Here is a 26,471-nt window from a genome sequence, read left to right as displayed (position 1 = left end):
TCGTAATAAATACTCTCTTCCTCTCCCAAAGGCGCGTTTTTCAGTACGAGTTCATTTTGCCTCTGTCGCGACTAAGAATCCAGCGTCTGTCGCCACTCTGGGGCCCACATGCTTAGATAGTCCGATGATCTGAACAGTCCATTTTCTCTTTCATACGATAAATAAGTTAAAAAAAGTTAATCATCCATCAAAAATAATCCCATCCTTTGATTTTTAGAGTTGAATCGAACCATAAAACAATCTCTTCATTGTTTTAAAATCGTCAACATTGATAATGTTCATAAATCAAAGCCATACTTTCAGCATACTTTTTATGTGATGTTATTTTAGCATAGATTCCAGATAATGGGCGGTTCCGATCATCAGACGACTCAACATGTGGGCCCCCGTGTGCGCGACAGATGGTAGATTCTTAATCGCGACATAGGCAAAACGAAGTATTTTAGCATGGCGAACTCCTGGAATTTAAAAAGAAGAAAAGGGCAGAGAGAGAGATCCCAGTTCTCTCCATCTCATCACCAACCCAAAATCCAAAATCCGGACCGTTGATTCCTTCGACGATCGAGATCCTTTTAAAGAGGTAGTCACGAAGCTTTCAGCTCCCATCGATTTCTTCATCCTCAGTTTCGGTTGTAAAAATCTCTTTCTTCTTTCTCCATTTGATTTTTTTCTCTTATTTTTGAGTTTGATCTGAAGTTTTCTTGTCTGATGAGCCGTTTGATGCGTTCGTGGCCCAGATTTCGGTGATCCAGGCCGTTGATATGATGGGCCACGTACTTGATAGGGGATGTTGTAGAAATCTTCCAGTTTTAACGTTCTTGGCTTTCGAATCTTGGGTCCTATGGGCTTGTTATATTCCTTGACCGTCAGTTTATCTGCCATCGATCGAACGGTTAGGATCTTCCGAGGCTGGAGATTTATGGTGACATTATGTAATCCATGGAGGGTGGATCAAATCAACGGTCCGATTAATGAACCGTGGGCTCTGATCGAAAGCCTCGAGAAACTCTGTATTTTCCAATGGATTTTATTTTATTTACGAATTCTATTTGATTCAGCTGGGAAATTGTTGCTCAAAGATCGTGTTTTTTGTTGGTGGAAATTGTATGATACTCCAGCAGACTACGGTAGATGGTACTTACGCACATATCAACCGTGCATGTGGAATACCTTCCTGTCGATCTTGATCATTGAAGTCTCTGGATTCCGCTGCAGATGGGGCATAGCCTGAAAATCGTGTTGATTGAACGATCCTGACCGATACCATGATGAGGGAATTTGATTGTTGAATTTGGAACGTTGTCCTTTCTTTGCTGTGGCCATTTATTTGATTGTGGCTGATTGGATGGTTGGTTGTCTGTTCAAGGTAATTTTTTGGATGTTTCCTGTCTATAGTGGGACCCACGATTTGGATTGTCTGGATTGATTTACACGTGTACTGCACATTGGTTAATATGCGTTGGGAGAATCAGATCAAAGTGATTTTTGGGCTATGTCCCATTTGCTGTTGGATACATGATTTCAATGGTCTGGTAGATTATGATCCTTGTACGTTGCTAGATCATCATTATTTTCGCTTTTGTTTTTATATTTATGTCTGGAATTCTTCTTGAATTTTCATTGTATTTGATGGTTTTAGGTATGATTGTGTGTTTGCAGTTTGAAGGTCGACAAGATGCGTTGGCATCCCTGCATAGTTTACATAGAAATTGGAATTCCTGTTCTTAGCTGAACTACGTTTCAGGCAGAAATGGTGGAGAAATGCTAGCTTCTCAATCTGGGTTGTGTTTTCTGCATTGCCCAAAACACCAAGTGCACTAAGTTGGATCCACAAGGTTTCTGTGTCTTGGCAGCACGCCCAACCACTATCTCAGACCATCTAGTCAGATTTGTGTCCATGTAGTCATGATCGGCATCCATTGATTCTGGTAAGTAGCTGAAATATCATTTTAAAACAAGAGAGATTGTATAATCTTCCCCTGTATTGCCATGGTTTCCATTTGGGCTAGTTCTTGGTATGTTTAGATGCCACCTTTTGATGATCCATATGGCTTGGATGGGTGGTAGAACGAAAATATCCCACAGCAAACAATTCTAACCATGAATTGTTTGAGCTTTTTCCCGTTGGTTCTATTTTATTTGTCTTTCAACCATCTCTGATTGACAGATGGCAGACATGGGATCATTGATATGTGGGCCCCTCGAGTAGGGACTGGCCCCTCCAGTGGTCTACAGCAGTTCCCTTCAGATATGATGGCGTATTTCATTGTCATAATTATCAGTGAAACCTTGATTGCTTATACCATTCTTTGGTGTACATGTGCTTCTGTTTATGTGAAGTGCTGGCTAATTCTTCGAGTAGAGATTTCTGTTATGTGTATGTTTTTAATTTTATATCAGTATTATTATGTTCACGAAAGACAGAAAAAAAAACCACTTTGTTCAATTTAATTTTGTTTGAAATCCATACTTTTGCAGATTTCTCCATGGATCCAATACTTGAATAAGCTAGAGTCATATCATTTCTGAGGAGATGAAAGGAGTGTCTTGGGGGCTGATAGTTGGTGTTTCTGTTGGGGTGATAATTGGAGTGCTTTTGGCCATTTCGGCTCTGTTCTGTATTAAGATTCAGAGACGACGTGCACAGCTAAGGAGTAGCAGTTCAAGGAGGGCCGCAGCCATTCCCATGCGTGCCAATGGTGCTGATTCTTGTACGATATTGTCGGACTCAACGATTGGTCAGGAATCGCCGAAACCTTCTGAATCGAATGGGATGTCCTTGTGGCTGGAGGGATCTAGGAGGAAGGGTGTACTCTCAGTCTCTGGGATACTCAAATATCCTTACAAGTATGTCCATTTGCTTCTGTAGAAACCTTGTGGGTTTATGTGCTGTACTGCTGTATTTCTCAACTTTGTGTTTGGACTATGAGATGATTCATGGTTTTCATTTTGCCTTGTAAGAAGAAGGCTTATGATTTAGCCTTTATGACTATCACAGGTGGGTTAGTGGCTGCCAGAGATGGACATGTAATTACAGGCTGTTGGATATGGTGTCTTCAAGATGCTCCCTTGTATGCTGGGATGTCCATGAAGATCTATTAAAACATAGTCCAAATACAGCATTATCATTTAGAAGTATAGGGAAACTGAAACACGCCTAAAATTACCAAAATTGTAGGAAAACATAGAGCAGCTTCCAGTGGTGCTGATGTATGTGCCAGTGTCAAAATGTTAGCATAGTTCAAAAATATAGAAGAGCTGCTTCATTATGAAGTAGGTCTTATTGCTTTGCTTGCCGCACACAATTGCTGATGATAGCTGTTGCTTTTGATGACTTTGTTTATACGATTTAGTCCTATTTGCATGTTGCTAGTGCAGCAACTTAATTTGAATTCGAACTACTTAATTGGACTTAGATATCAAATAGGATTGGCAAGGAAGAAAGTTCTCATTACTTTCTGATCTTAGTTTCCTTAAAACTAGATGGTCAATGGCTTGAAGGTTTTGACTGTGATTGATTTGGATGGGTGAAAGTAAGATGATGTATCGCCATGAGAAGCCCAGTTCATATTCTTATGTGGAGTTGATGAGATGATGTAATCTAGTTTTTGAGCATCTCAACTATTGGCAGGATGTAGAAATCACAGCACAACTATTTGCATTGACCTAAAAATGGACTTCTTTGGTGTGATATGCTTTATTTGCCTTGTACATGGGACGTTTCTAGGTTTATTTTTGTAGATGAGGAAAGAGGATGGAAACCCATGGGAATATTCTCTTGTAAATTGCTTAAATGACTGGGTGTTGTGAATTTGATGCCATGTAATAGGCAGATCAGTCTAATTTCCAAGTAGGCCTATTTGATTTTTGTTACGCCCAGTGTTTCCATTGTCAACGAAAAATCGATAATATCGCCGATATTATCGGTGTCGCTGGACCGGCGATACCGAAACACCAAAAATTCGTTTCTCTTCCTAATGTCGACGAAATATCGGCGATATTTTCGATTTTATCGGGAAAAAAATAGTATCAGCGACAACTCTTCCTATTATTTCGAAAAAACAAAATAGATGCAGAAAAAAAAAAATCTCTTACCATTTTTTCTCAAAATCTGCCTGCGGGAGTGGCTTTCGGATGGATTTGGTGGGCCAATCACGGTCGATAGCGCCGGATTTTCAGAGGTAAGAAATCTCCTTTTTTTTTTTTTTTTTCTTTGAAAAGAATAGATTCGACCCCAATTCCAGCGAGGTTGAAGGGGATTTGGGTTAGGATTTGAAAAACGAGAGAAGTTTTGGGAAAGATTTGGGATTTTTTTCATGCGGAAAAAACGATTGAAGTTTTCCGGAGAAGACGAGACGAAAGGGAAGGGAAGCTTGGGTACGTGTCATGCGATGACAAGCGCTGATGCTTCTCGAGCTCCGAGTTGTACGAACGGTTCAAAGGAGATCAAAGTTAAATGGGCCCCAAAATGATGTATTTATTACATCCAAACCGTTCATTCATTTTTCAAGATGATTTTAGAGCACGAGTCAAAAAATAAATCATATCCAAAGCTCAAATGGACCACCCCAGAAATAGTAGTGGGTAATGATTTTCACCGTTAAAACATTCGTAGGGCCCACCATAAAGTTTATTTTCAATCTAATCTGTTCATAAGGTCAAAAATACCTAGATTAAGAGGAAAAACAAATATAATATTGATCTAAAAGTTCTGTGACCCCCAAAAGGGTTTCAATGGTATACGTTCAATCCCCCATTGCTTTTTGCGGTGTGGTCCACTTGATCTTTATATCTGTGTTATTTTTCGAATCAAGCCTTAATACGAGCTCATAAAATAAATGAACGGTTTAGATATAACACATACCTCATGATGGGACCCACAGAACTTGCCAACGTCAATGCACCCAACTACTTGGTACACCAGCGCAGAGGAAAGCTCTCTTTTGAGAGCGTGAACTCGGTGCAATTACGCTTTACAAATGATGGTGCGGCTCTCACGGCGGGCTCACCTTGATGTATTTATTTTTTATCCATGCTGACCATAGGTTTTTCCAGATCATTGTAAGACACTAGCCCAAAAATGAAGCAGATAGAAATCTAAGTTGGGCCATATTTTAAGGAAGAGTGGTGGTTGAACCTCCACCATTAAAAACTTCTTCAAGCCCACATTAATGTTTTTGTAATGTTTATTTTTCATCCAACCCATTAATAAGGTCACATAAACCTTTATGAATGGAAAAGAACAAATATCAGGTTGGTCCAAAACTTTTGTAACCCATGAGAAGGTTTTAATGGTCAATCACCACTGTTTCTTATGTAAAGGTCCACCAAAGATTTGAATCTGCTCCAATTTTGAGATTATACCCTAAATTGATTTTTTAAAATAGATGAACAGGATAGATATACAATAAATATATCAACGTGGCCCCACTGTAAGTGTTGTACTGTCTTATGTCAAGCTAAAGTTGCACATAATCCACTCTACTCCTTGCACCACTAAGTGGGTGGGAGTCAATCCGCGGGGTATTATTTATTTATTTATTATTATTATTATTATTATTTATTTATTTTCAATTCATCCCAGCAGGAATGGGACCATGAACAGTTTGAATGTATATAAACATCACGGTGGACTAGGGAAGTTTATTTGTCATCCAAGTTGAAACCTTCCTAAGAGCTATGGCCCACAGTGGTGTTTATTTGTCATCCAAGTTATTCATAAGATCACACGGAGATAGATAAAGGTAAAATACAAAAATGACATGGATCCAAAACTTTTGTGGCCCCTAATGATTTTTCAACCGTAGGAATGTTCAATTCACATTGTTTCCTATGGTGTGGTCCATTTGAGCATTGGATATGCTTCATCTTTGGGATCAAGCCTGAAAATTATCTTGTAAAATGGATGGATGGGGTGGATAAAATACATAAATCACAATGGGCCCTGCATAGTTGACTCAGTACGATAAGCATACTGATTTATACGGTGCGCATGTGTCACTTGTTTGTATCTTTGGATTGATGGGTCGATGTTCTGTAGGGGCATCATAATGATAAATATTTTATCAATGTCGTCCATTTATTTTGATAGATAATTTTAAGGAATGAGTTCAAAATGAGACAGATTTGCATCTCAGGTGGACCACACTAAGGGAAACAGTGGTGATTAAATGCCCACCATTAAAAACAGTGGGATGGCCCACCACCAGATTTTTGGATCTGCCTAACTTTTAGAACATTGTCCTATTATGGCCTTTCAAAACAGATGGTAGGAGTGGATTTGTGGCGTACATCTCTATCATGCAAAAACCACACCTAATTGGATAATCCAATCCATCCTTGATTTGGTATCTTTGAGTTCATTCACTTTTACCATGTCTTAATTACTGTATGCCAGCTGCATTTGTAATATATAAACTCATTTTGATTGCTATTAAAGTGATTTTTTATGGGATCGCATGCTTTTTGTGTTCCATTAAATGAAAACTTATCATGTAATGCATTTTTTTTTTTTTTTGCAATTTTTTCATTCATGAATATGTAAATATATGTCTTCATGCATGTCCTAAAGTTTCACTGAAAAATTCTACCATTTTCTCCATGTTTCCCCCTTTTTTCCTGCATTTCCGGTTATCGGCGATATTATCGGCGATAACGATATTATATCTTTATCTCTGGCCAGCGAAAATTGTAGCGATACCGACAACTCGAACACTGGTTACGCCTTATGTTGCCAATTGTGGAACTGCAAAATGCTGCAACAAAGAGAAGAGACTTCATATTCAAACATCTAAGGCTTTATTAGGTTTCATTCTTTTTCATAATCTGTGAATCTTTTTATGTTTGCTTAGGAGGGGAAACAAGTTCATTTTATGTTTTCATCATGGATATATCCTAAACAAGTTCTCTACTATGTTAGACATGTCGTCATTTGCCATGTTAAACTTATTTTGCCTTTTCTTTGATGATGCACTAACAGAGAAATCCAAAAAGCAACTCATAATTTTACATCAGTGATTGGGCAAGGGGCATTTGGTCCTGTTTACAAGGCTCAGATGTCGACTGGTGAGACAGTTGCGGTTAAAGTGCTTGCCACTAATTCCAAGCAAGGAGAGAAGGACTTTCAAACAGAGGTAATTCTGGTTAATACCTTAGGCCTTATAAACTGTTTATAGAAAGTATCGCAACTTATCTGTCTTGAGATTCATTACATTGGTCAATCTTTAAAACTGTAAGCATTCATGTTCAGTTTTTAAAAGGTTGAGTATCAAATCTTCCCAGATTTTCAGATTCCCTCACATTTTGAAGAAATGTGCCTACTTCTCTTGCTCGAGCTCCAACTTCGCCCAAGTAAAGTGTCTGCCATCTATGATTCTCCTCATGTCAGCTTGAGAAAGTGGCACCAAAAAAAAAAAAGTAGCTCCATGCATGTGCATATATACAAAGCACATCTCTTTTGGCGTTACTCTTTTTCATGAACCTCATGTTGTGAATTGCTAATCAGTCTTCCGTGGATACCAAGAACATAATATAGTGGTAAGATTTTCTGATTAGAAAAAATTTCTATGATATATGTATGGTCTCAGTTTTAACCTTCTGCACTAGTACTACTGCTAGGGTTGTCAACAGGTTGGGTCCTAGACTAACTGTACCAGACTAATAGGCTTTGGGTTTGCCGGGTCTGGGTACCCATCAGGTCTTTGAACCTAGGTTTCTAGTTGGGTTTGTGTTGGCCCAGGTCAAATGAGAACATTTACACGGTCAATGGATGTATTAGATTGCATACACATGTGCCACTTTGACATGTGTAGAGTGTGAACGAGGTCTCTTACATGCATGTGGCTTAGGAAATGTTATTCTGTTGCTAGACTATTCAATACTATTCAAAAAAATATAAAATATTACTATTAAAACTAATTGGACCCAACCTGACCTGATTGTAACTGTGTCTAAGTTGGTGACATGACCCAGTCTTAATGGGTCCAAAAAGTTGAGACTTGAACCCAATCCAATTTCTTAATGGTTCCAAAAGGTTGAACTTGGACCCATAAAACCGGGTTGGGTCCATTGGTTACCGTGGGTTTGGGTACTTCTTGACAGTCCTAGCCTTTTGTTTTTAGACTAAGTAATGAAGATATCACCGTTTACTCTATATGCTTTGTTTGTTCAGCTGTTTATTCCCATGACTTAATTTAATGTTCATCAATCAAATTGGGTCTTCCGCAAAAGGCTTCTTTGGCTTTTGAGTAAACATGACCCTGTTTCTCTTTGTTTGCAGGTTCTACTGCTTGGGAGATTACATCACAGAAACCTTGTGAATTTGGTGGGCTATTGTGCGGAAAAAGGCCAGCACATGCTTGTATATGTCTACATGTGTAACGGCAGTCTCGCGTCTCATTTGTATAGTTAGTACCCCATCAACTCTTTTTGTGGTAGCAAAGGAAAAATACTAGGGATTTGAGTAACTTGTCAAAATCATCCTTGGCTTGTCTCATGTCTTGAACTCATGTGTCATGCACTCACATATGACAAAAAGAATCTGGCTGTGTGACTATTCATAGACATGCACATGGCACTGTACACATGGCACACATGTATGGCAGTCCCAAGTCGTCCAAATCAGGGGCCTAGTTGCAATCAACTCAACATTTATTCAGATCAGTGAACACACCTTTTTTTTCGTCTTTAAAGTTCTTTTGGTATGTGACAGTGCAGAGATGTGAATATGCTGTTGTTCATGCACATGGTTTATTTAGTTATTTATTATTATTAATAACACTACTAGATGTGACATGTTCTTCAATGATCGGTTATGTAGGTGAAACACATGAGCCACTGAGTTGGGATTTGAGGGTTCATATAGCACTAGATGTTGCAAGGGGTTTGGAATATCTTCATGATGGGGTACAATTTCATTTTATTTGCAGAAAACACAAAGATCAACTACTGGAAATTTTGTACAAACAGATGTGAAGGCTTCTTGATGGAGTAGGACTCACATCCGACTATCACAGCACGTGTCCATATAACATGTGTGTGAGAAGTGTGTAGTTCATCAGGCAAGCCCCACCATGTATGTGGCATCACCCAAAATTTGGGTTGGTCCACTCATCAGGCAGGCAATGTGTGCAAAACAATTGATGGTCAGGAAAATGCGAACGATACACATTTGTGGTACAACTGTAGCCTATCTGTTTACCAGGCTGATTTTTTAGCTGAGGCACATATTTGGCAGGGCCCATCTGGTAAACAGTCCAGATCTCCCACACACATCTGACATTAGCCTGTGTGATGAGTGAATCCTACTCCAGTGGCCTTAGAAGGGTTTTGTTAAGAAACAAAAATTGTATTTATTTATCTATTGTGGTCCATTTTTGGTAGAAATAGTGATTGTGCTAATTGGGTAACTTCCTTTCTTACTGCAGGCTGTTCCACCTGTAGTGCATCGGGACATCAAATCTTCCAATGTACTGTTGGATCAGTCCATGAGAGCTAGAGTATGTAACACTTCTATTGGCTCTATATTTCAATGAGAACTGATCAACTATAACCAGCCATCAGCTAACTTCTCCTATGACCTAGTTTACAAGCATTTTCTCCTTTCAATATACAATATTTTCAAGGGCACAAGTGAAAATGAAAACTTAGAAGGTGCAGAAAAAAAAAAAAAAAACATAGGTCTCTTTGTAGGTGATCAGTTCTCTATTTCTATTGCTTATAAAGTATGAAGCAAAAGAAATTCCTCATAGCATTCTATCATGTCGAGAGAACTTGGTTATGTCCGTGTCATTTTTGCCTTGGAGCCGAAATACTCCCATCTTCAGCTTTTGATTGAGCATTTTATTGCCAAAGCTAAAATGATTAATCTCCTTGCGAAAATTAGTTATGAATCTTTTTTTTTTTTTTTGGTCGTGGTAATTTATTGTCTTCTAGAACATCTGGCAATATTGGCTTTGTTGACAAGAGGAACTATAGGGTTTGGAGCTTCAGATATGCAGGATTCTGTACCTTAAGGCTCCATAGTTCGGTGATCCAGACCATTGGTCTGGTGAGCTAGACAGTGGATGGGGTTGCCCCACAAACCTCTGATCTCGGAAGCTAAAATTTTGAGGCATCCCTGCTAATGAAAAAAAAGAGTAGAAGATTGGAAGATCCTATCCCCTCTGGTGGCTATAATTACACTGTTGGGAATAAAAATACCAAAATGAGTCTTTGTCAAATGGGAAAAGGTCAAAGATCCTCTAGTTTGGAAGATTTCTGGGGTGTCACCATCGAATGTGTGGCCCACCACCAACTGCCTGGATCATATAACCATCTTGGCATCAGCAAACTCGATATTCCTGTGGCTTAGCACCCATAGTTCATTATTTTGATTATTGTATTCATGTAAAAGTAGATGGACACAGCAGCATCATAACATCTATGCATTGAAATGTTTATTTAAAAGTTTCAGGCTTTTATATGAAAAAATGATGAAATAATATATGAGTGACGGACAAAAACTCTGTTGAGCAGGTGGCTGATTTTGGGCTTTCAAGGGAAGAAATTGCAAACCCACATGCATCTAGTGTCAGGGGAACTTTTGGCTATCTCGATCCCGAGTATGTATCAACGAGGACCTTCACTAAGAAAAGTGATATTTACAGCTTTGGAGTCTTGCTGTTTGAATTGATAGCGGGCAGGAATCCTCAACAGGGTCTGATGGATTATGTTGAACTTGTAAGATCTCTTGCCTCTTTGTTTCCAGTTAATTCCACATAGTAATTTTCTTTTTGAACAATTTCAATTTCTGGAATAGCTGAAAACCTGCATATCCATCCACCTCGAAAGATGACCTCCATTCTTTAATTTTCTCCGCAAATCTGTCCACTTGTAACCATGTGAGTTCGATTTTGAAAGGACGAGGGCCCTAATCCTCTTCCTCCACTTCCAAAATGATCGGACAGTGATCAGACACTGGTTTTGGCAGGCCTCTTTGATCTTTATGAGGTTATTTTTTGATCCAATCCAAGGAAACAAGAAATTGATCCAACTTTGGTTTCATAGCATTGACCTGACCATTTGACCACGTGAATTTTCACCTCTCCCATCGGTAAATCCACCATTTCATTCCTGACTATCCATTTTGAGAAATTTTTCATGCTACGAGTTACCATTCAATTTTTCATACGAGAACCTTACAGCATTAAAATCGCCGCCCATGCACCATGGCAGATTCCAATTATTTTGGCAAACATCCAACTCATTCCACAGAAGTGACCTATTCCTCGGGTTAGACAGACCATAAACTGACATGAGCACCCATTGATAACTTGAAGATTTCACGGAATAATACTGAAACCAAAAATATTTGTATACCAAATGATAATAATGCCGCCTGCTGATCCTTCCGTGTTAAGGGCTGCCCATTATTTTGATCTTCCACTCCACAGTTTATTAGCCGCTGATCTACCACCTGCAATTTAATTTCTTGAAAAGCCACCATCTGCGCTTTATAATTTTTACACAAGTCCTAACTCTGCCCTATTAGTAATAAAATTGCATTCCATATGCTCCCTTGTCTCGTCAATCAAAACTGTCATCTGCAAACAAATACACCATGGGTCCTCTTCCTGTAAATGCCTCGTTAACTCGTCCATAACCAATGGGCATACAAAATACATTCGTTCAAAAAATACGAGCTGATCCAGTGCATTTGATAACACTGGAAGTTCTGAGCCTCCATGTCATTGTCGCAAACCATATTTCAAAAAGCCGAAAACTTGAGTTGAATTGATGTCTAGTCAGGTTCGTTTGACTAGAAGAGTTGAACAAGTCTTAATTGAATGTATTCAATATTTAATAATAAAATAAAATAATTAATAATAGTAGTAAATATTAAAACAATTATGAGTTAAGGTATATAAAATAGCCTAATGAACAACTCCACGACTCTTGTTGAGTTGGCTACATACATTTGCTTCTTGCTTGAGGTTGTCAGTTGAAAACTTGACGTCTCCTTTTACCTTTTATTAAAGGGGGTGAAAAACAAAGGAAAAAAAGGAAGGATCAGTGGGTGAGTGACTCAGCTTGGTCACTGCAAGTCAGGTCAAGTAAAATCAGCTAGTGAGCTGATTCAACGAGCCCTGACAATTCGGGGCAGGAGTCACCCTCATAGGGCTGTCAATGGGCAGATCCTGAGTTGAGTTGACTCAGCCAAGTTTCTCGGCCTGATTTTGACAGGAATCACTGATTTTTAGATTTACATTGTAAATGTGGCATAGATGGATGAGATCATAACCATTCATTCAACAGCTCCAAGTGAATGGCTGTGGACCAAAAATCACTGTTTGGACGATCTTGACCCTTTAATCGGTGGTACCCAAAAGGAAACTAAAAGGCAAAAATCAGCAATGACTCACATCTAGGAAAGTTTGTTAGATGGATAGGAGTTGTCTAATGAAGGCAATTTTCATTGAGGCTAATCAATGGGAGAGCTGATAGGATCATGTTTTGGATTATCATACATTGCCACATGTATGGTGCACAATATCGAGGCACAAAAATTTTATGCTTCTGAAGGCACTTGATCTCCTCCATACAAACACATGCATTTTAGTGTGACTGTATTGTATACTTTTTTTTTTTACCCACCCACCCACGCACGCTCACACCCCACAGTGGCACTCAAACCCAGGACTTCAGTGTTGAAGTTGAAATGCAGAGCGTCTTCCACTGAGGTGCATTTGTGTGTGCGTGTGTGGTTTGACACAGCATTTTTACCTAATTAAAATTTTATTTCTCGCTAACAATTTCATTCTCATCTGTGGCTAATCACACGGCATCTATGGTTGGAACATTGTTCTTTGGAAGGTCCATAGAGATTGGAGATGCCCCATCTGTCACCGAAACAGAAACCTGCCGGGGTGAATATTCACTTTGCATGTGCATGTTATGTGCTTATGTACATATTTTTTGGAGGAATGTTAATATCACTCAAAATATAATGAAATTGTCACATGCTACTCCATGGAATATGGCACACTGTAGATTGTAGACTGTTCACTTGGAGGGCCCCACCTTGTAAATGATCAGGCCCCCCAAAATCGTACCAGTTCTACATTCCCAATTCAATTGCTCAAATGGAGGACTTTTGTCCATTGAAAACGAACCGTTTGCAGCGGAGTTCTTTGTACCCATCCCTTATTTTCCCCTTGAAGAAGTTCATTTAGAATGGTTATTTACTGGTTTCATTTGTGGGGCCCATGAAATGAGCAACCTAGATTTATTCATCCATGGAGGTAACGTATTTTTATCATCATTCCCCTTCTTTGTTTAATAGATACGATGCATTCACTTCAGTATGAATTGTATAACATTCTGATGTTTTGCTCTTGAGTAGGCGGCTTTAGACACTGAAGGGAGAGGCGGGTGGGAGGAAATTGCCGATTCCCGTCTAGATGGGAAATACAACACGCAAGAACTCAATGACATGGCGATCCTTGCATACAAGTGCATCAACCTTAGTGTGAGGAAGCGGCCTCCAATGAGAGACATTGTTCAGTCGCTCACTCGGATTATTAAGATGCGGCACAGTCGAAAGCATCAGAAGCAAGCCCTGCCTGTTACAGTGGAGGAAGTCACGATCGATATGGACCAATCGGAGGTCCTGACTCCGACGTCTGTGCATCAGAGAGAAGAATCAGTCGACAGCACACTAGGTCAACCTGATGTTTGATATTAGATTCTTAAAAAAAAAAAAAAACTTATCTGTGTTGTTGTGGATTTGTTTTTGTTTGATTTTATTAATGGTTGCATAGATCCCAAATTCATTGTAACATAACAACATAACAGTTTTTGTACAGTCATTCTTTTTGCTCAAAAGGAAAAAGTGTTAAATTGTTTTCTCGTCTCTTGTTGCATTGTGTTTAGGTAAAACCCTACTGAAAATCCAGTTCAATTTGGTAGGTGGCAATGAGCTGGGCTTGAGCCTACAATGGCAGGCTAAAATGACTTGAGGCCAAGCCCAATTCAAATATCAGTTGAGCCATGCCCAGGCCATGGGCCAAGCCAGTAGGTCCAGCCCAGACCAAAGCTGAGTAGGGTTTGTTAGGTCAGGCTGGCTACTCGGCTCATTCTTGTTCCTACCATTAGGACATTTCATGAGTGGGGTGCATGCCTCCATGTCGGATTTTATTCTATTGATTTGTGTGAAATCAGCCTGCAGAAATGATAGATCTAAATACTAGGAAGTAGAGCTGTACACGAGCCCATTTAGCTTGGTTAACTCACTCGACTTGACTTGAAAAAGCTCGATTCAACTCGGTTTAGAACCGAGTTCGAGCTGAGTTGAGCTTATTTTTGGAGCTAGAAAATATTTTGAGCCGAGTTTGAGCTTGTTTGAGCTCAAATCGACTCAGATCGAACCTCAACTCGAATTGAACTCGGATCGAATCAATTCGCTGACTCGGTTAACCAAGTGTTTGATTAAATGACTTAACAAAGTGTTCTTTCGGGTGCATACATACTCCGCGGGATCAGTTACATGATAAAACTACCCATGTATTTTGATTATAATGCTGCCTACCAAGTGTTCGATGAAATACCTATAAACTGTTGTTATTGTTTTGTTTTGCATACTATGAGAAATTGAAGGTGTACTTCATGTGTTTGAGAAAATGTCGCACTGGCTCGAACTGGCCCGAACTGCTGACCGAACCGAGCTGGCCAGTCATGCTCGAGGACCAAGCCGAGCTGAGTCAAGCTATGCCAAGCTCAAGTCAGTTCGATTCGTGTACGGCTCTACTATGAAGGGAAATAGGGTTTAGGACATGGCTGCGGCACCCTCACCCATCGGGAATTCTTTTCACCTTGAGTCAATGTCAGCCTGAACGCTATCCAATTATCCTTTGGATCGACCCAGCCCACTTAAAATTAATTATAAATGGGCTTGACTTGACCACTAATCCGCACTAACATACATGCATCATTTGGGGTAAGTTATCTGTGGGCCCTAGCTGATGAATGGCCCAGATCTGGCTACTATGTTGCAATGGCATGTGTGTTGTGAGAATTGCAGGACCTAAACGGGCTAATGTGATTATGTCTTCAAAGGTTTGGTAGGCATACATGTTTGTAGACATTCATCTTACTAATACAAGTGATTACAGCAGACTTACACATTCGTTGGTTGGAAGATAGATAATCAGGCATTGCATCTACATTAGCTCTTTCTTAAGAGGTATTACACCAATTTTAAAAGTGTAGTTTGCAGGAACATGGAAGAATAGACAACTCTCAATTGGCCAACAATCCAATGGCTCTGAAGTACTCCACCGATTCATCGTACATCCCTTCAATCCCATAGTTGTAGCTAAATCCAGCTTTAATCAGCTTCTCTGAGGAGATGCTCAACTTGGGATGCATGGGAAAATCACCAAAACTGCAATTTGATCACACCATGAAAAATCATTTCAAGCTATGAATTTGGACTGACCAATGTAAGAAGGATGATGAAGAATCCAGATGGGGAGAAATGATCATATAAAGGCACTTCGCAGGTTATGTGTCACATTTGTAGCAAATCCGAGCCTTACAAAAGATGGGCCACCCATGAAGATGGCATTGCAGCGACAGGTGGGTCATATATTATAAGTTGTGGATTGATGGATGTGTCAATGAATGTTTTCGAGAAAATGAATGAAAATTGGATGGCTTACTTGGTGAGGACATTGTAAGATGGATAACGTTTTGAGAGGAATTTGGCAAGCTCCACTACACATGTATTGACAGCGCAGCATATGTAACGGCCGGAAGCTGATTCGTTCTCCGCTACAAAGATGTGGGCCCTACATACATCCTCCACATGTACAAGAGAGATTGATCCTGAGATCAGTTGCATGCCTTTCAAAGCGTTGATCATGGATTCGTCCCCTACAAAAGCCAGCTGTAAACCATGAAAATGATCCAATATGAATGGACGGCCTAGATTGTGCACTTGCTTTCGCATGTGCATGTGGTGAGCTATCTAACCGTGCATCAGGTGGGACCCAGCTTGTATATGCCTTAAAACGATATGGTTTCTAACACTAGAGTGCGGACATACTGGGAATGATCACATGTGCCATACATTCGAAGCTGTGTGGGGCCTACCCTTGATGTCTATGTGGAATCCATACCATGCATCTGGTACCCCTTCTTCTTTTCACCGTACATTCCACGAATCATCCCCATCTATGACTTAGATGGGACAGACCACAGGGAGCAATATACAATCATGCCTAAAAGCAATACATCCAACTTTCGTGGCCCACCTTGGTTTTTAATGCCTTGAGTTTCTCTGCATCCCTTCATCCCGGTGGGGTACACATGGATGACATAGACATAACGTGATAGACCCCACATTCCATATGGAAGTTTCTATGTTGGGTGCACCCCCTACTCAATGTTTCCATTTGTTCCCTTTGGCGTGGCCCACTTGGGTTATGAATCAAGCTGGATTTTGGGATTTAGGCCTAACATGTTGGAGGAGATTATCTAATGCACAGGTTGACATCACTGCAGCCCCACATAACTTGAACACATGGTAATTACAATACATTTGAATGTATGTGATCATTCTCAAGTGATATAAGATTGTTTGGCCATGCATGTCCATACATAAACCACACCCAAACAGCCAGTAGTGTTTCTGACCATTTGATGGCACTTATGGACACCTATAGCATGTGCCATAACACACATTTCGTGTTCTAATTCTAAATCTCACCTGTGAGCAAGGATAGAGCGATGACGACGCTACTTGGGACCTCCGGAGTTAGAGATGGGCCGGTGACGAGAACAGGAACAATGGTTATGAGGTTGAGGTCGTTTTCTTCGGCGAATTTCCATGCCGCCTTCTCCGCTAGGGTTTTCGACACTGGGTATCCCTGCATTATATTATTTTAGATATATTTTGTAATTTTCTCATGTGTTATGAGTTTTTTTGAGTTGGTAAAACTATGGTTATTAAAAGACAGAAAGTTCAATAAAAGAAAAAAAGGGCATGTTTGGGTGCGAGGAAAACCATGGAAATGAGAGAAATGGAAACATTTTTCCATTGATGTGACCTTTTGTGTAGTTTGGATTATAAATAAAATGGTAGATTCCACCACACAATCAATTACCTTTTCTATAGTATGGATTCTTAAGTATAAGATACAAGGTAACTATTGTGAAGAGAATATAAGATTTTCACTTGCTATCCTAATAAGACTCCTAAAAATGGAATTTATGTTTGCATTGTGCCTTGACAAATAACCATTGCACTAAGGATTCTTCTAATATGAACATGCCAATGAGGCTACAGCTTGGGTTAATGTCAACCCAAACCCGATTGACCCAACCCGAGTTTAGGTCGGGTTGTCTAGATCCTTGGGTTGGGTTTAAGGTTGAAAAACGCCAACCCGATTTCGGGTTAAGTTTGGGTTGAGCAAATATGGGTTGGGTTAGGTTGGGTTAAGAATAATTACATGTATATGAAAATTTTGGCTGAAGTTTTCTAACCCATTCACATGTTACCCATATTGGGGCTCACATGCTGAGTGTGTTTACACCAGATTTGACCACACCACGTCCGACGGCTAGTAAGACGATACGTGGTAGCACCACTGCAATACAACAAAACAATGCTCTTTTCAGCACAACACTGTCTATTCTTCGTCCGCCATGGACATTTATCATTATTATTATTTAATCTGACTCCTCCACTGTTAGCCAGCGCTATGCTGCAAACCAGCTTAGATCGATTATATTAGAATTAGCTAGCTTGCCACCCTATGTCCGTGATTACATTGTCAGACCTAAGAAGATCTCTAGGTCTCGAACGGATGACCAACGGGGTCATCTTGCTACGTGCCTAGGGATTCTGCTCGACCATCTCGTTATGAAGTTCAATCCAAGCACTGAACAAGCTGTTGTTTAATTACGTTTGCCTTTCCACAAAGCCCAGTCAGACGACAAAAAGGTGGTCATTCCTCAACAGCCTTGCCCATGGAGTGTGGTTCCAAGCAACGAATGGATAAGTTCCCACGACTATCTCACCACGAAGTGAGGACCTGAAGTGAAGAAAGAGAGTGAACTAGATTTATTTTCCGGAAAACATGTAGAAGGTTGGACAAACCTGATGGATGGATTGAATCTCGCAACCATGTGCTATGCCGGCACGCATAGTGTGTACATAAGCTTCACTGCACACATGTGCGCTTAGCAAAGCTATGAAAATAATCCTTGAAAACCTGAATTTATGACAAAGGCCTGGACCATTTTAGAATTTTCAAAAGGATACTGGCTAAGGGTAAATTGACCAAAATGCTCTTCATTCATTTTCATTGTGGGGCAATGTGGTGTGTTTATGACATCGAACCCAACAAATAGGCGGACCCACCATGATTATCATACACCTAAAAGATTGGGAAGATCCAATCATCAGGCAGGCCAAATCATAGAAAATAACATACACCACTCAAAAATCTCCAATTCTACATGTGGCCCACCAGATAATTGGATCAGCCTATTTTTTGGGGCATTTGATCATCACTGTGGGATGGACCTTTCAGACAGGCTGGATGTAATACACAAACCACATCGGCCACACAATATTCTACCACAGCAAATGAAAAAAGAAAAAGGAAACTGACCAAGGACATTTCGGTCATTTTGGTCATGGCCTTTTTCGTTATTTCAGTTTTTTAAAGGAATTTTTTTCCCTATTAAAATCTCTTCAAAACATAGGATTGGCTACTTGAATATATATAAATATATATATATATATATATATATATATATATATATATATATATATATATATATATATATATATAAAGAAAAAAAGAAAAAGAAAGAGGAAAGGTATGAAATGGGCCAGGCTAAGGCAAAACCAAATCAAAACCATAAGCAATCGGATCAGACTTGGGCTGCCAGGATCACCATGCTAATACCCAGCCCATGTAAATCAGTCAGCCAGGGTTAACTTTGTGTGCTTTTTATCCAAGTGCAAGCCTTCAAATTTACTATTAGGCCTAAAACTTGGCCCAGGCCCAACCCATGGACCTCAATGATCAGCCCAAAGCAGGTGGCCCATCCCATTTACAGCCCTGATTTGCACTGAGTCAAACTGAGTCTGGCCGAGCCAACGCAAAACAGAAACCAGCTTACCCAAGTCGGAGGCTTCTCAGAAGTCAAATATTCGACGTCGGTCCAGCTCTCCTCATCAACAACATGGCCCATCCCAGTGAGCTGGTTCAGTGACACAGCAGATGCTGATGATGTGCAGACCACACGCTTCACAGTCTTTGCTTTGGCACATGATTTCAGAACATTCAATGTCCCTTTGATTGCTGGCTTGATCATGTCATTCTACAAACATAAACAATGAATAAATACAATGTGGAAAGAAATGGAACAGTACCACAATGGCAAAATAGAGTTTTCATAATCCCACTTGTAAGGAAGCATGTGTTGATGTGTTACACAAACTCCAGATCTACACCGTCTATCAGGTGACCGCACCCCTTTCAGAAAGTTAGGCCATTTTGGTGATTGGGTGGACTATGGTTTATGAAACAAATGGAAGATGAAAAAGCTTGGCTAAATCTCTCTAAGCTATTCATTTGTTTGCAAAATTGTGGCCCATGTGATGAGTGAACCAGCCTAAGTTTTGGAACTGAGCATCATGTTAGAGTAGATTAGTGTAGTCTTATTAGATTAGTATATTTCCTTTTATGTTAAGATGCATATCCACAGGAATTGTATTTTGAAAACTAGAATTTGTTTATTATGGGAGAATAACATAAATATATGGAAGAGATGGATCTGTAGAGATTTGGAGAGATCTCAATAAATACGTATGTTAACATAAAAAAGAAAAATCCTAATCTAATAAGATTAAATTGGGTCTCACAACAACAACCTTAATACCACTAAAGCTCGACCCGGTTCATCCAAGTTGACTCGAAGTGATTGGATTTCATCAAGACTCAAAGTAAAAGAAAAATAATTTGATTTACTGACAACTGGACCAAGACTCAATTGACTTGAGCTCAAAATCAAACTTGACTCAACTTGAGTCAAAATAGACAAAACATACTTACCATTGACTCAACAAACTATCTTGCCCAGCAAAGTTTTTGAGTTCTAACACTCCATGAGGGTACATGGTCCCACAAAATCAGGATTAAGGGGGCCCACATCAGATTCACATTGTAGAGGTGGTGTATACAATTTTTGAACTTTTCATGCTTATTAAGATCTTCTAAAATTGTGATTAAGCAGAAGAAAGCACTGTTTCTACAATGCCAATCTGACATTGAAGGTATGTGGCTGTCAAAATCAGGATTAGATTTAATACTGATTGTGTGGGGCCCCAACTCGAATGAAACCTAAAGTGCTTTTCTAATAAGCATTTCCAACTTTCAATATTATGCCCAGAAGAGGACCCAAATCGCACTTTGGGTCCCACCCATTGAACATTTCATCAAAAACCCATGAATATGTGAAGCATAGAAATTTTGGATTACAGATAAGACCGTAGATCGTGTTCCACAAGGACGGTTACTAATCCTCCAGATAGGATTGGAGGATCGGTGCACCCATTTCTGTCACCATCTAATAATGTTAGTTGAGAATCTTCTTGATACACACTTTCAGATGGGTTTTGCACCTTGAAATGCTTGCTAGATTCCCACCTTCAATCTTTCAATGTTAGAGGATGGGCATACAAAGAACTTTCAATGCACACTGATGAGATGTCAAGCCGAGTCACTAGGAAACTAGCTCGTAAGTTTGACTCGGTTAACTCAATATTGATTAGTGGAGACTTGAATCGAGTCATTCGATTTTCACCTCCTTAAGGTAAAGTAAACATCATCACCTCCCATCCATTCCCTGACTCTTTGCTTAGGAAAAGCATCATATACCCTGCGAAGTATCAAGTAACTCCACATTCTAAAGCTGCTCGATACTATTAGAAATAGGAATTAAGGACCCTTTATGCCTAGAAAGTTTAGCATCTTGACGCACCAATATGTAAAATGCAAAATTCAGATTGTCATATGATAGGCTCTAATGAGAATGGGCAATTCCAAAAGTTACACATGATCAAACACTTCAACCCTTTGATCAATGGCCAAAAAATAGATGGCTAGGAGAAAAATACTAGTGCCCATAAAAAGTTGAACATTGTTTAGTAGTCACCATTAGATGCATTAGGGCTCTATAATTTCCTTAAACAAATAACAAAATAGAAGGCTATGATTAAAATAGAAGTGTGCTTTATGCATAGAAAGTTTAGCATCTTGACTCTTCAATGTGTAAAATGCAAAAATTCAGATTGTCATATGATAGGCTCTAGTGAGAATTGCGATTCCAAAAGCTATACTTGATCAAACCTTTGATGAATGGCCAAAAAATAGATGGCTAGGATTAAAATATAAGTGCCCCGAAAAGGTCAAAAATTGTTATAGTATTCACCCTTGGATGCATTAGGAATCCATAATTTCCTTATACAAAATAATAAAATTGCCAATGAATTTTCATTGGATAAAGTGATGCCACAATCAAGCGCCTGTTGAAAAATCAAGGTAGCATACGATGAATGAAAATTCGAAACGTGGAGATTTGAGATAAGAAAAACAAATTTGTGGGCTTAAGACGGATTTGTTATTCTTTTTCTTTAGAAAGTCCAACATGTGAAAAAATGAAGGAGAAAAAAAAAATGCCAAATTGACTTCATCATACAATAAATTCGAAAAAATGAATTTCAACAATAAGATTTGCACCTCTATGTGGTCAACAAATATTTGAGTTTTATGCTAGAAAACTCTCTCAAGTGGAAGGGGTGCATATAAGTAAGAAATGTGCCTATTCAGGATATTCATATACTCTTTCACTCGCAACTATCATTCTAATAAAAACTTTAAGTTATTCCCGTTATTTTTCCATCTCGCGACAAAAATACCCATAGTTAGCACTAAGGTGTAGACGATGGTTTACCGTCACCATCATCCACGTCTAATTGCAATTTACTAGGGCCAGCTACATGAATCTTGTTCTGCCATTCCACTCTATCAAGGGCCAAACCTTCAATTAGACCATAGGCGAGTATTGTGCTCTCATGGCCAGTCCCCAGCTCAGATAAAGGAGGGTTGCATCAGATTGGTAGCCATTGCCAAAGTTATGCCATAACTTTCATCATGAATTTGAGCTTAGAAAATAAGGCGTATGATTTTTTATTTTCTTTTTTAAGTAACTATATATAGTACATTTATTTACTTTTCTAAAAGTAATATTTTATTGACAAAATTAATCTTCATCCTAATATAGATCATTCTATTCCTCCTTGTCACTAATGATTAAATTACCTCTGGGTCTGTAGACTCGAAGTGCAATGGGGTGGCCACATGGAAGACGATGTCACAGCCATTGACGGCGTCGTCGAAGCTGCCTTCCTCTTTCAGATCTGCCTTGAAAAGTTTTAGATCACCCAAGACTTGTAGATCTAAGAGGTGGGACACCTTTTTGCTATTTTCTGCACCAAAGAATAAAATGAGTTTGGTTACTTTTAATTGGGAAATGTCAATAGAGAGCGGGCAGGAATTCTCACATGCATTCAAAATGGGGTTCGCCAAGAAGTCCATGCTGACATGCTCGTTGGGATTCCTGCCCACTCGAGTGGCGGATCCAGGTGAAGATGCCCTGTCCCAAAAGCCATATTAGTCTACTTATCAGGTGGGACATGCTACCTTGAAATGCATGCCATTGGTTATTTCTTTTCTTATCATCCATTTTACTTGAATGGGGGATGCGATGGCCCGGTTTCTTGCAAGTGTGCGGCAATTCACCTCTTTAGTACACATGGCACAATACCATCGGCCCATCCATCTAATTTCCCTACTGTAAATGGCAAATGCTTCAACAAACAGATTGAACCATTCTAAACTTGTGATCATCCTTGAAAGTGAGATGGGAAACAGATTGTTTAACAGTCCACATTCAGTACACAGAAGTGAAGAAAACCAATGCCTATGATTGTTGGATAGGTCAATCTCTGAACATCCATGATGGGGCATGCTAGATGGATGGCCCTGACCAATACATCGCCCTTCCACATGTACCCTGGGAGAGATGCCTCTACCACATTCTGGTTCTGATGGTTGGGAAATGGGAACATCCAGTAGCGGAGCCTACTGCACATTGTAATATCAAAGAGCATCCAATCACTTTTGAATGAAATGAGAACCGGAAAGGCAAAGCAACCTGATATTACACACCCACTATTTAGATAAAAGGCTCCTCTTTTCCCTCATCATTTCTCACTTTCTCTTTTATTATGTCTAGCCAAGAGCAAAGACCAGAAAAGCAATTGTATGTATGTATTAAAACAAGGGGGTGATAATATCATTCTCCCAAATCGATATTCCGCACCATTAGCCAAAGTAGATGGGATCACAATTTTGTGGTTGAAAATCAGAAAAACGATAGCCTGCCCAATCGAATCCTGGGCTCCAATATTGAAAAATGAATGGAATGAATCATGATTTTCCAGCTGGCAGAGAAGTGAAAATACAAGCACCCCACATACAAAATTCAACCTCGTATCAATTTAATCACATCTTCCAAACACACCCTTGGGTTGCCTACCCTTGTCATTGATAACATGAGAAGAAACTAGAGAATTCTCCTATGATTTTCTGTATATATTACTTTTATCCCAATAAGGTTCTTATAGAGAAAAATAATGGGGAATACAATAAGGTTCCTATGATTTTCTGTATATATAACTTTCATCCCAGTAAGGTTCCTATACAGAAATATAATGGAAATACATGAAAGGTAAATCAGAAGATATAAATGAAAACTAAATCAATTATCACAACTAGATTAATTATTTCAATTATCACAACTATCGGTCTTAACTATTAGGGGTCATCTTTATGATTCCTCTTTTAAGGTAGTTTAAGTGATAGGAATTCAAGCATGACTTTCTGCACCAGTATCACAGGAATTAAAAAAAGTCACCCAAATGATATATTCAATCAAATGTCAATCCAAGGATACAAGCGAGAGCGCCCTTGATTCCGCTATTTGGGTTGGCTCAATATTATATTTTTAAGCTAGTAGCTGAAGTGACCTGAATTTGAGTGTGAGTTAACAAATTAAATTACCCTTACTGAGATTTTTTTTTTTTTTTTTAAATGCTGTATTGGGGGTGTGATCCAAACACGCCCTCACCTTCTCATTGATAACATGAGAAGAAATTGGAGAATTCTCCTATGTTTTCTGTGTATATTACTTTACCCCAATAGGGTCGATATTGAGAGATATAATGAGAATACATGAAAAGTAAATCAGAAGATATACATGGAAATGAAATCAATCGTCACAACTAATTAATTATATCAATTATCACAACTATCAGTCATAACTATTTGGGGCCAGCTTTACGATTCCTCTTGTAATGTAGTTGAAGTAACTGGAATTGGAGTAAGACTTTCCACACCGCTATCATGGGTGGCAAAGTAAAAATGAGTCACCCAACTGATATATTCAATCAAATGTCAATCCAAGGATAGGAGAGAGAGCGTCCTTGATTCCACTATTTGGGTCGGCTTAAAATTATATTTTTTTTAGCTAGTAGCTAAAGTGACTTGAATTTGAGTATGGTTTAACAAATTAAATTACCCTTACTGAGATATTCAAGCAAATGTTATATTGAGGGTGTCATCCAAACACGCCCTCTGGTTGTGTAGCTTGCTTCTACCTATTTGGGGTTGGCCTTTATCAATCCTATTTCACCAATTATAAGATCATGTACTACAACAAATGTCTTAAGCTCTGCTCTGGGTGTGCAACACATAGTTCAAAAACTCGAAATTCAACTCAACTTGATGTCTGAGTCAGGTCAATTCGAAGAATCTTGACTCGACTCGATATTTTAATAATTAGATTTAAAGTTATAAGAGTTTGTTGAGAAAAAATAAAATAAAATTGAATATTCAACCAAATGTTATATTGAGGGTGTGATCCAAACACACCCTCCGATCAAGTAGCCTCCTACTACCTATTTGGGGTTGGCTTTATCAATCCTATTTCCCCAGTTATAAGATCATCTACTACTACAAATGTCTAAGCTCTGCTGGGTGATGTGATTCTTAGTTCAAAAACTCGAAATTCAACTCAATTCGATGTTTAGCCGAATTGGGTCAACTCAAATACTCTCAACTTGATTTGATATTTTAATAATTAGATTTGAAGTTTTAATAATTAGATTTGAAGTTATTCAGTTTGTTGAGAAAAAATTAAAATTGTTGGAAATGTTAAAGTAAATAAAATATAGTAAGGTTGACTCGACTCGACTCGTCTAGTCAGACTCATCGTCATCGCACTTCAGTTGTATCGAGTCAACCGAGTTTCTGACTAGATGAGTCTTGTTGTGTTTTAACAGAGTCAATCCCATCTCCAAGTTTCCGAAAGACATGGCTCGAAATCTCGCCAAGTCGATTTGACTCGTCCGAATTTTGAATTGACCCACCGAGTTACATCGACTCAACCGAGTTTGGGCCAGTCTTACTGATCCCGACCTAGTCAAGCTCAACAGAGAGTTTCCAAAAGACACAGCTTGAGTTGACTCAGCCGAGTTTTGAGTCGACTTACCGAGTTTTAGAACTATAATGCAAAAGAGAAGGAAAGAATACGAAGGTGGACGAACCTGGGTCTCTGACGGTGGCGTTGACGGCGTACCCTCTCTCTAACAGCCGTTTAACGAGGATGGACCCCACATATCCGGTCCCTCCCGTTACACATGCCTTCTTCCTTTCCATCCTAGCCGTTGCTTTTTTATGTCCTTCCTCCAACGAAAATCCAAGCTCGTGATCAGACCTCAGCTTCTTCTCCTTTCTTCGGCTTCAGTAGACAGACATCTTTCTGTCATAGATAAAAATCTTATGCTAGTTCACCACCATTTAAAAATGATGGTGAATCTTCAACCGTAGAGCAATTTCGTTCCTGGGAATTTCTCGGGAGATTTTCAAAATTTTAGGGTCTTTCCAGATACATAATTGGGAAATTTCGTCAACATAAAAAGATTTATCGTAACTTAGTAAATAAAGGAAAATTAACAAAAAACTACTTGCCTATTATCCATTTATATTCTAGTACTTTTGTTTCAAAAGGTTTTCAAAAGGCCACTTTGTTATCTTTCTTAATGCAGTTGGGTCGTAGCATGAGCAAAGGATTGGTGGCTCAAATGAGCTCTACCATGATGCTTAGGGCACGTTTGATTTTCAAAATCTTGGGTGAATACATGATAAATGAGTAATAATTATTTCATTGAGTAATTATGGCGGTGACACCGATGCTTGATTTGACACTTGTTTTTTTAGGTGCCAAAACGGAGGACACTGACAAATATATGTGGGTCCACTGAGATATATGTTACTTATCTACACTGTCCATCC

General features: G+C 39.2%; 2 protein-coding genes across 2 annotated transcripts; one reads left to right on the top strand and one right to left on the bottom strand.

Moving 5' to 3' along the window:
* The first annotated feature begins 449 nt into the window (after positions 1-449).
* Positions 450-13,887, top strand: LOC131221655 (calcium/calmodulin-regulated receptor-like kinase 1). Its single transcript, XM_058216952.1, has 9 exons — positions 450-580; positions 1,660-1,928; positions 2,479-2,847; positions 6,980-7,133; positions 8,279-8,405; positions 8,819-8,904; positions 9,426-9,497; positions 10,516-10,719; positions 13,382-13,887. The coding sequence occupies exons 3-9, from the start codon at positions 2,534-2,536 to the stop codon at positions 13,715-13,717; spliced, it is 1,293 nt and encodes a 430-aa protein (XP_058072935.1). The 5' UTR covers positions 450-580; positions 1,660-1,928; positions 2,479-2,533; the 3' UTR covers positions 13,718-13,887.
* A 1,170-nt stretch (positions 13,888-15,057) lies between these two features.
* Positions 15,058-26,076, bottom strand: LOC131221652 (anthocyanidin reductase ((2S)-flavan-3-ol-forming)-like). The gene is made up of 6 exons (XM_058216948.1): positions 25,724-26,076; positions 22,377-22,543; positions 19,174-19,374; positions 16,748-16,907; positions 15,699-15,912; positions 15,058-15,421 (listed from the first exon to the last, which is right to left on the bottom strand). The coding sequence occupies exons 1-6, from the start codon at positions 25,833-25,835 to the stop codon at positions 15,277-15,279; spliced, it is 999 nt and encodes a 332-aa protein (XP_058072931.1). The 5' UTR covers positions 25,836-26,076; the 3' UTR covers positions 15,058-15,276.
* Between the last annotated feature and the right edge of the window lie 395 nt (positions 26,077-26,471).

Source organism: Magnolia sinica, chromosome 12 (assembly GCF_029962835.1).
Source record: "Magnolia sinica isolate HGM2019 chromosome 12, MsV1, whole genome shotgun sequence".
NCBI lineage: Eukaryota > Viridiplantae > Streptophyta > Magnoliopsida > Magnoliales > Magnoliaceae > Magnolia > Magnolia sinica.
This window is presented reverse-complemented; position numbering and strand designations above follow the sequence as displayed.